At 41.9% G+C, this 10562-nt stretch overlaps 1 protein-coding gene across 2 annotated transcripts in view; it reads left to right on the top strand.

Annotated features, from left to right (window-relative positions):
- Positions 1 to 924: 924 nt before the first annotated feature.
- GPR107 (G protein-coupled receptor 107) overlaps positions 925 to 10562 on the top strand; it is a 76424-nt gene continuing 66786 nt past the window's right edge. Inside the window, exon 1 of one of the 2 annotated variants that reach the window (XM_053559770.1) lies at positions 925 to 4104. In XM_053559770.1, the coding sequence (XP_053415745.1) occupies positions 3964 to 4104 (141 nt within the window). In that variant the 5' untranslated portion in view covers positions 925 to 3963. Of the gene's footprint in view, positions 4105 to 4183; positions 4326 to 10562 lie in introns of those variants that run through there. The other variant, XM_053559774.1, reaches the window with a different exon arrangement.

The raw sequence follows: 10562 nt of genomic DNA, 5'->3' as shown, positions 1-10562 counted from the left end.
TGGCTGTGGCCGGGTTTGAACCTGCCACCTTTGGTATATGGGGCCAGCGCCCTACTCACTGAGCCACAGGTGCTGCCCTGGAGAAATTATTATTTTTTTATTTTTATTTATTTATTTTTTTATTGTTAGGGATTCATTGAGGGTACAATAAGCCAGGTTACACTGATTGCAATTGTTAGGTAAAGTCCCTCTTGCAATCATGTCTTGCGAGAAATTATTTTTTAATTTGAAAATATTAATTGGTGTTTTTGTTACATAGATTGTATAAAGCTAAGTCAGGGCTTTTGGTAAACTGGAGAATAGTAATGCTAGAAATGTCTAACGTGATGCCAAATAATTATTAATAGCACTAGATTCACAGAAAGTAATACATTCTGCTACCAGTAGCAACCTTTAGTCACAAAGTTAGAGATAACAGAAAAATAAAATGCAGTTGACTAAGAGGAAAGCTAACAGCCAACTTTAGGAGATCAGTCTTTCCAGCCTCTGAAGGCTTTTTCTGTCAATACCTTAAAATTTTCCACCCCTTTGAAAATGTTGCCAGGGAGAAGCAGGCATAACTTGTTCTGTTACTCAACATGTCTACTTCCAGTTACAGTATCATGATTATGCAAATACTTTTCTTGAAACTATGAAATCACATGCCTAAAAATAATTGTCAAAGTAGCAGTTTTCTAAGAATTTAAAAAGTAACTGTTTTAAAAAGTGCTTCACATTAAGTCTTTGTAGCCAGTTCTCCCTCATTCTTAACTCCTCTCAATTCCAAAGTAATGATGGGCAAGGTATAGCTCTTAAATATTTCACGGAATACAGCAGAATCTCTGTAAGTTGACCACCCAAGGGACTGCAACAAACTGGCCGACATATGGAGGAGGTCAACATAAGGAACTAGGCCTACTGCATTGATACATCCATGTGGTGCACATCTAGTCTATGAAAATTAGGCTATCCGGGCCACGCTTGTGGCTCAGTGGGTAGGGCACTAGCCCCATATACAGAGGGTGGTGGGTTCAAACCCAGCCCTGGACAAAACTAACAAAAAAAAGGCTGGGCATTGTGGCGGGAGCCTGTAGTCCCAGCTACTCAGGAGGCTGAGGCAAGAGAATCGCCTAAGCCCAAGAGCTGGAGGCTACTGTGAGCTGTGACACCACAGCACTCTACCCAGGGCGACAAAGTGAGACTCTGTCTCTAAAAAAAAAAAAAGAGAGAGAGAAGGAAAATTAGGCAACCTAAGGAGGTGGTCAATAGAGGGAGGAGGGCAACTATGGTGGTCCTACTCTGTATTCCTTTCAAAACTCTGGGTAGGTACCATTCGTGACCCTGTGAAGTATAAAGAATCAAGGAATCTTAAGAACTCAACTTTAAGCCCTTTTAAAATTGTTTTCCAGAAACAAAAAGACAAAAGTCTTCTATTTTAAAAATGTTTCAATGTTTCATCACTATTTTATTATTAAGTGGAATTAAGAAGATTCTACCTGCCTTTTTTTTGTTTTTAGTACTGTATTATATTCAAATTTAAAACTGGAGATTCATCTTTTGTATTTACTTGGATGTAGTTGAAGAACATTCTTCTTAGTAAAGTATCACAAGAATTTTAAAGCAAGTATCCAATAACACAATATTAACATGAAACCAATAAATAACTACACCTCCACACCAGAAAAAATATTAAATTCAAGTGGGGGGAGGGGCAGGAGGAGGAGGATTGGTAAACTCTCACCTAATGGGCACAATCTAAGGGTAGACAGCACACCTCCTGCGTGAAGGACTCAACTACAGCTTGAACTTTAGCTAACAAATGCAAACAAATTTGTACCCTCATATTAACCTGAAATTTACAAAAAATAAAAATAAATAAAACCAGATTCTCAAAAAGGTATCTAACTTTAAAAAGTAAATAAAAATACCCCCAAACATAGCAAACTGCCTTTAAAAAATGAAATTGCACTTAAAAATCTCCTTTCCCTGTAACACTTAGCTTAATTTAGAAGTGAGAATCCATTAATTGTCTTTAGTATTTCTTCTTGATACCTAAAAGAAAATATCATTTAATTTTTTTTTTTTTTTGGAGACAGAGTCTCAAGCTGTCAACCTGGGTAGAGTGCTGTGGCATCACAGCTCACAGCATCCTCAAACTCTTGGGTTTAAGCGATTCTCTTGCCTCAGCCTCCTGAGTGGCTGGGACTAAAGGAACCCACCACAGCACCCGGCTATTTTTAGAGATGAGGTCTCCTCTGGCTCAGGCTGGTGTGGAACCTGTGAGTTCAGGCAATCCATCCACTCGGCCTCCTAAGTGCTAGGATTACAGGCCTGAGCCACCATGCCCGGCCTCCTTATAAGGTTTTTGAGATGTTAAATGAGATAATGTATCTGTATGTATAAAATGCTTAATAAAATATATGACATATTTGTTCAGTAAATAAACCTATTATCTACCTGTGTGGATTCACAAAATAATAATTACAGTTTCTTGTGCTCAGTTTATCTGCAAAAAGGGGTAGTAGAATCAGATGTAAGTTCTGTTCAAACATGTAAGATTACACATTCACAATACGTGGCCAAAGGTCAGAGACTGGGGAAGCAAGGGGATATTCTCCATGGGTTAGTAATCATTACTTTTCTCTTGGGTGATCACCACAGGTATTTTAGGATAAACTACAATATTCCTGGCTTACCTTGGTGTCCTACTTTTGTCCTTGCAGAGAATGTGACAAAACTCGTACTGTTTTTGAGTTAAAGGAAGAATTCACAGATTCATGCACTTATTAAGACTGCACACAATTAAAAAATATGGGACCCTCCTATTCTCCTTCCCCCACTTTAAACCTCACCGTAGGGCTTCAGCACCAATAAAACATATCATGTTAATTTCAGTTCCTAGGTCCAGTTAAAAACTTTTAAGAATCTGATTCTGTCTTAAAACACACTAGGACACTGACAGGTAATTCGTACTGTGATTCCTGGTGGTTTTTGTTTACTCCTCCTTTGCTTAAATGATTACACAGAAAAAGCATGCATTACTTGTGTGGCGAGCTAAAATAAGATTCTAAAAACTAAATAAACCTGGCTACTCTATTGGCAATTTTAATAAGCATGTCGTTCTACAGCGCCTTGATAAAGAATGGTGAGTAGGAAGGGACCCACGATTGAATCCTCCCATTAAAGAGGGATTAGAAGCAAAGACATTTTCCGCACAGAAATAAGAGAAAAATGTTAAGACTCAGACTACAAGTGGTCAGATGTTATAGCACAAGACACTATAACACAGTAATTGGGAGCTTCCATGTGATTCCCAGCTCAACCTGGAACGAATGACTCCTCAAAAGCCTCAGTTTGCTTACCTGTAAAGTGGGGATAACAATAATACCTACCTCCTATCTCAAATCGAATTGTTCCAGGATTAAATGCAACAAAGGCCTAACAAATTGCCTCACAAGGACTCACTCAATAAAACCGTATTATTGCAATCAGTTGGCCTGCAATTTGTTAAGAGCCTGGGAAAAAAACAAGTGACCCTATGACAAAGCCAGGAATTTTGATATTTTCCGCCAAGTCAACCCTCGGTGAAATCAGTACATTCAACCGCCAAGCATCGTGTCGCAGCCACGGCCTATCTCTCCGCTGAGTTCAGAAATCCCTGGGGCCCACGGTCGCTTCCAAAGCCGCACGAGGCACAGGTGAGGCCTGGGCCGGTTCTACTCCGCCACCGTTGTCATAGCAACCGCCACCGGGGCGTCACCTCTTCTGGCTAAACCGAAAGTCTGCACTGGGGAGGACAAGCGAAAGGTCCCTTGGTGGCCAGCTTAGACCCGTCGGCGACTTCTTGAGGCTTACCCTCGGGTAAAACTATTACACCAACTGCAGAAGCAACCGCGACGCCCCCTCCCCGCCCTTCCGGCGGCCGCCGCCCTTTAACCCCGGAAGTGGGCGGGGGAGGAAGCGGCTGGTGATGCTGGAACAAACATGGCTGCCCCGGCGCCGGTCGGCCCCTTGGGCTCCGGCCGTCCTCCGCTGGCCGCGGGCCTCCACTTGCTCCCGATGCTGGGGCTGCTGCAGCTGCTGGCAGAGCCCAGCCTGGGCCGCGTCCACCACCTGGCACTCAAGGTAAGCCGGGCCAGTGCCGGGCCAGGGGGCGGAGGCCGAGGCCACTCCCCCGAGGCTGAGGGTAACTTTACCCCCGTGGGGCCCTCCAAGCTGTTGGGCCCCTAGTTTGTCCCCGGCTGCGGCCTTTTTCTTCGAGAGCGTCTGACCGGGGCTGTGGTAAAGACAGAGCTGTATGGCGCGGGGGGTGCTCAGGCCGCCCGGTGGGAGCAGGAAGAGTCGAGGTGAGGGAGGGGAAGGGGCCGAACTGTGGCGTAACTCCGAAGGACTCGGGAGGCCGCTTTTGCAATCCCTGGTGGTTTCCCTGGGTTCCTCGCCGATAACAACCTGCTCTTCTTCTTCCTTCTCCCTTCCGACTTTCATCCTGACTTGCCTTGTTCGTGGTCTTCCTCTTCCATACCTTTGTACTGTACTTAGAAGTTTGAAGGTACGCGGAACCTTAGCCTCAGTTTCCTGGTTTGGTTTATGGCGATCTCTGGACTGACCAAAGCGAGAAACTCCAAGAGGAATTTGAAATACGAGACTAAGAATTTAAAACCAGCATTAAAAATGTGTTTCTAATTAGGGGGCCTGCTTTTTTTTAAGCTTGTCTCGGGAAGAGAGTTAGGATAGGCCTGGAATTATTCCCGGGATCTTGCTTTATAACTGACAGTTAAAAGTCCTCTAAGGGTTTAGTGTACCTGCGGGTGGCTCAGCGGGTTAATGACATATCTGGGCAATCGAAAATTAAGTTGTTATGACCTAAAGTCTTATACATTATTTTCCTGCTGTAGTTTTCTAGGAGGTTGTGCAATTGTAGAAAGTTTGTGTTGAAAGGACGTTGCTTTAGCAAGCCTTGAAACACTGTATTTAGAGTTTAAAGCATACAGAATCTGAATGCAGTAGCTTGGCTAGATAGATCCATGCAGCCATACTTTGTTATTAGCTTTTGTTGTTTGTAAACAAAAATTATAAATTACAAAATAGTTCAATCACAGGAGGATACGTGAATCTTGGCTCCTTCTGAGAATCTGCTAAGAGCTATGGAAACATTCATTCCCCAGGGAAGTATAGGTGAGGCTTCTTGGAATTTGTGAGGCTTTATAATCCTGCTGAAGCTTATGTATGAGCCCCAGCCCTAGATTTATGACTCCAGGTTAAGAACTGATTAAGATCCCAACTCTTAGATTAAGTAATGTAGCTGAATTCATACAACTTACAAATTAGAGACAAAGTTGGTAATAGAATAACTAGGACCTTTTCTCTTGGCTCCCAATCCATTGCTCTTTGTACTTTTCTAGAATTTAAATGCCAGATGGCATCATTAAGTAAATGCTAGCAATATGGGTAGAGGTGAAAAAGTATACCAACCTTAGTGGCAGGGGCAAACTGAATTGGTGTTATTCTGATCATTGATTTCTCTCTGTTGTGCTAAGTTACTTAGTGGTTTTCCAGTTTTGTAACTTGTTGAATAAAAGCTGTAGTATTCATTCCATAAGCAATACTGTAATTGTTTCTTTTAACACAGTTCTTTCCTCAGGAAAAGGAAATCAGCTGAAGAGAGCCTGTCAGAGCAATAACATTAGGTTGCTTTTGACTGAAGTAGGAGTCTTAATCAGGTTAGAGACCCCAACTAGCAAGAATTACACAAAGTCACTGAGTACTGGGAATGTGCATTTATCTTTTTTTTTTTTTTGAGGTTTCTGACTGGGGCTGGGTTTGAACCCACCACCTGCAGCATATGGGGCCAGCGAGCGCCCTACTCCTTTGAGCCACAAGTGCCCTGTGTATTTATCTTTTAAAAAACTTTTTATTTTGGAGAATTTCAAATTTAATGAAGTAGAAAGAATAGTATAATGAACTTCCATGTACCTGTTACCCAACTTCAGTAACCATCATCCAGTGCCTAATTCTGCACCATCCCCATACACATCACTTCTGTTTTTGTTTTTCATTATTTCTAAAATTGGAAATGAATCCTTTCATTTTTTATTCACTCTTCTTATTCTGTGTGATGCTTTACATCTTTCTTCTGGTTTTTCTGATCTTCTTATGTTTCTTTTCTTTTGACCTTTCTTTGTATTCCTTGGTTTTTTGTTTTTCTTCTTCTTTAGAGTCTCACTATGTTGCCCGCGGTAGAGTGCCCTGGCCTCAAACTTTTGGGCTTAAGCGATTCTCTTGCCTCAGGTTCCCAAATAGCTGGGACTATCGGCACCCGCCACAATGCCTGGCTATTTATTTATTTATTTTTTAGGTTGTAGTTGTCATTGTTTGGCAGCCCTGGGCTAGGTTCGAACCCTTCAGCTCCTGTGTATGTGGCTGGCGCCCTAGTTGCTGAGCAGAGGCGCCAAGCCTGTATTCCTTGCCTTTTAAAAACAACTTTATTGAGATGTAATTTACATATCATGAAGTTTACTCATTAACTGTAGAATTCAATGATTGTTACTAAATTTACAGAGTGGTACAATTGTCAATACAATCCAGTTGTAGAATGTTTCTATCACCCCCATAATATCCCTTGTGCTGGTTTACTGTTAATTCCTGTTAACCATCCCTGGCCTCAGGCAGCCACTAATCTACTTCCTTTCTCCTTGGATTTGCTCTTCCTTGGTATTTCATGTAAATGAATCACATAGCATGTAGTCTTTTGTGTCTGTTTTTTTTTTTTCCTTTTCTCTTCATATTGTACATGTATCAATAACAAGTTCCTTTTTATTGAATATTATTCCACGGTTTTGATTTATTTTATTTTCCTTAGCCATTCATTAGTGGATGGAAATTTGAATTGTTTCCATTTTTTGGCCATAGCAAATAATGGTTCTGCAGATGTTCACATGCAAGTCTTTGTGGGGACAAGTGTTTTCATTTCTCTTGGGTGATATCCAGGAATGGATGGAATTGCTGGGTCATATGGTAAATACATATTTAGCTTTTTTTTTCTTGTTCAAGTGATTCTCTCTCCTTGGCCTCACAGAGTGTTGGATTACAGGCATGATCCATTTTCTGGTCTGTTTAGCTTTTTTAACAAATTGCCAAACTGTTTTTCATAGTGACTGTGCCATTTCATATCCTACTGGCAATTTATGAGGGTTTCTCTTTCTCCTCTAAATGTCTGCATTTGTCATTGTCTTTCCATATTATTTTAGAGCAAGTCAAAGGTATTATTATATCATTTTATCCATAAATATTTTGGTCTATATCTGTAATGAATAAGATCTTTTTTAAAAACATAGCTACACTGCCATTATAACAACAACAAACAAATCCTTGCTATCATCAAATATCAATCAAGTTCAAATAAATTTTCGAAAAAGTCAGGATCTAAATAGCATCTTGACATTGCAATTTATTAATAAGTCTTTTTTTTTTTTTTTTTTTTCAGTTTTTGGCCAGGGCTGGGTTCGAACCTGCCACCTCTGGTGTATATGGCTGGTGCCCCAGCTGCTAAGCCACAGGCCCCGAGCCCATGCTGCTTTTAAGTTAATTGGTTTGGCAGCAGGTTTCCATTTCGTTTGGGCTTGGATAGTGTGCACATATAGATTGATCCGGGTCTTCTTTGTTTTTCCTACTTACCTTTATGTGCCAAAGTGCGATAGTCCATCCTTGGCCATTTGAAGTTATATTTATTTATGTAGTTCGTTAGGAATAAGGGGGTCTCATTGTATCCCCTAGGCTAGCCTCAAACTCCTGGCCTCAAGCAGTCCTCCCACCTCAGCCACCTGAGTAGCTGGGACCACAAGCAATTACATGTCACAGTGCCACCCACGCATGCCACAGTGCCCTGCGTGAAGTTTATTTTAATACTAATATCTGGCCATACTTGAATTAGAAAGGCTGTTAACCTCATGATACACTTTAACTCAGCGGTTCTCAACCTGTGGGTCACAACCCCTTTGGGGGTCGAACGACCCTTTTGCAGGGGTCACCTAAGATCATCCTGCATGTCGGATATTTCCATTACGATTCATAACAGTAGCAAAATTACAGTTATGAAGTAGCACTGAAAATAATTTCATGGTTGGGGGTCACCACAACATGGGAAACCGTATTAAAGGGTCGCGGCATTAGGGAGATTGAGAACCACTGCTGTAACTGATCTCTTTTGTTGTCGTTTCAGGGTTTTATCTCTGGTAAGTAGAGTATCTTAAGCATCTGCTCTTCAGCATATATAACATGCCTTTTTTCGTGACTGCTATTTTGTGGCATGTGTGCCAGTTTACTTTCTTCTGAGAATACTAGGGTAGAATAATTAAATATTTGATTGATGGGGTTTCCTTTTTTTTTTTTAATTTTTTTTTTTGTAGAGACAGAGTCTCACTGCACCGCCCTCGGGTAGAGTGCCGTGGCGTCACACAGCTCACAGCAACCTCTAACTCTTGGGCTTACGCGATTCTCTTGCCTCAGCCCCCCGAGCAGCTGGGACTACAGGCGCCCGCCACAACGCCCGGCTATTTTTCTGTTGCAGTTTGGCTGGGGCTGGGTCCGAACCCGCCATCCTCAGGTATATGGGGCCGGCACCCTACTAACTGAGCTACTTCTTAATAAAACAGCCCTGGCTGGTCATGGTGGCTCACGCCTGGAATCCTAGCACTTGGGAGGCAGAGGCAGGAGGATCACTGAGGCCAGAAGTTAGACACCAGCTAGGGCAACAAGTGAGACCCCCTCTCTACAAAAAATTTAAAAATTAGCTGCATATGGTGGCACATGCCTGTTGTCCTGGCTACTTTGGAAACTGGGTCAGGAGGATCGCTTGAGCCCAGAAGATTGAGACTACAGTGAACTATGATTATGCCACTGCACTGCAGCTTGGGTGACAAGAGTGAGACCCTGTCTTTAAAAAATGAAAATAAAACAGCCCTGGAAAATTGCAGTGATTGTTTTGTCTCTTTTTTCACTTTGTAACCACTCTTCTGCTGAGTAGATCTTTGCTTCTTCTCTTTCCAGTGCATCTTTACATGTAGTTCTTTTTTTAACAATAGAAAAAAGTTGGGGGTCAAGAAACATTTTCTGGGTGACAGAATAGCTCTTCTTCTCTTTAATCGCAGAGTAACAAAACCATGGACCAGGTAATTATGCACTAAAACATTTCAGTGTTAATGATTAAGACAATGGATATATGTATTGGGTTGACTAGTGTCCCCCAAAATTCATGTCTACTTGGAACCTCAGAATGTAGTGTTGTTTAGTATTGTTTAAATCTTTCTTCTCTCTGAAAGATGCTGCTGAAGTTCTAGTGTAATGAGACTGTGCTGTGTACAAACACAGAAAGGTTGATGCCACAGATCTAGCACCACTTCTGGAGGAAATGAAGTGTCTACAGAATCCAAATTATAGCTACTTGCAAGATTATAAATGTGTTAAGGTCGGGCAGCACCTGTAGCTCAGTGGGAAGGGCAATGGCCCCATATACCGGGGGTGGTGGGTTCAAACCCAGCTCCAGCCAAACTGCAACAAAAAAGTAGCCGGGCGTTGTGGCGGGCGCCTGTAGTCCCAGCTACTCGGGAGGCTGAGGCAAGAGAATCACCTAAGCCCAGGAGTTGGAGGTTGCCATGAGCTGTGACATGACAGCACTGTACTGAGGGCAATAAAGTGAGACTCTGTCTCAAAAAAAAAAAAAAAAAGTGTTAAAGCCCATTGTGTTCCCAGTGCTCTCAGATATGTTTGTGAGAAAAGCAGATGCTACAAGTTTTTACTACCAACTTTATAAATATGTATCTGGTACTATATTGTATTGTATGTTCCTATAACCTTGACTTCTCATAGATGAACAATCATGTTTAATTAACTGGATAAGCAGTTTGTTATGATTGAGAATATACCATGCTACTGTGGTTATTTTTTTAAAGCCTGTACCAGAGATACACACTGAAATATTGATAGATAAAGTGATAGAATATCTGGAATTTGCTTCTAAATAATTGAGAGTGGAGGTAGGGCAGAGTATAGAGAAACAACATTAACTGAGTTGATGGCTTCAAATTTTCTTTTTATTTCTGTTTTTTAGAGAGCAGATATCACCCAGGCTGGAGTGCAGGGGTCTGATCATATGTCACTATAACTTTGAACTCCTGAAGTCAGGCCATCCTACCTCAGCTTCCTAAGTAGCTGGGACTATAGGCACATGCCTCCATGCCAGGCTAAGTTTTAAATTTTTGGTAAAGATGGGATCTTACCATGTTACCTAGGCTGGCCCTGAACTCCTGGGCTCAAGCAGTCCTGCCTCAGCCTCCCAAAGTGCTGGGATTATGAGCATGAACCGTACCATGCCTGGCCTCAAATTTTCTGGAACAAAACATGACTTCCTTCTGAGATTCTAACCAGGTGGACCTCTGCACTGTGGGGCCCCCACTTCTACTTAGACAAAGACTTGAGGAGGTGAGGGTTTCCTCTGTAGGTGGGAATTTCTTTCACTAATGTATTATGGTGATTCCAGTGGAGATTCATTCATGGTCAATATAATGGAAAATTCTAAGACTTAGGAT

The sequence above is a fragment of the Nycticebus coucang genome, chromosome 2, assembly GCF_027406575.1.
Source record: "Nycticebus coucang isolate mNycCou1 chromosome 2, mNycCou1.pri, whole genome shotgun sequence".
NCBI lineage: Eukaryota > Metazoa > Chordata > Mammalia > Primates > Lorisidae > Nycticebus > Nycticebus coucang.
Note: the sequence above shows the minus strand (reverse complement) of the source record. Positions and strands in the feature narration are given on the sequence as shown.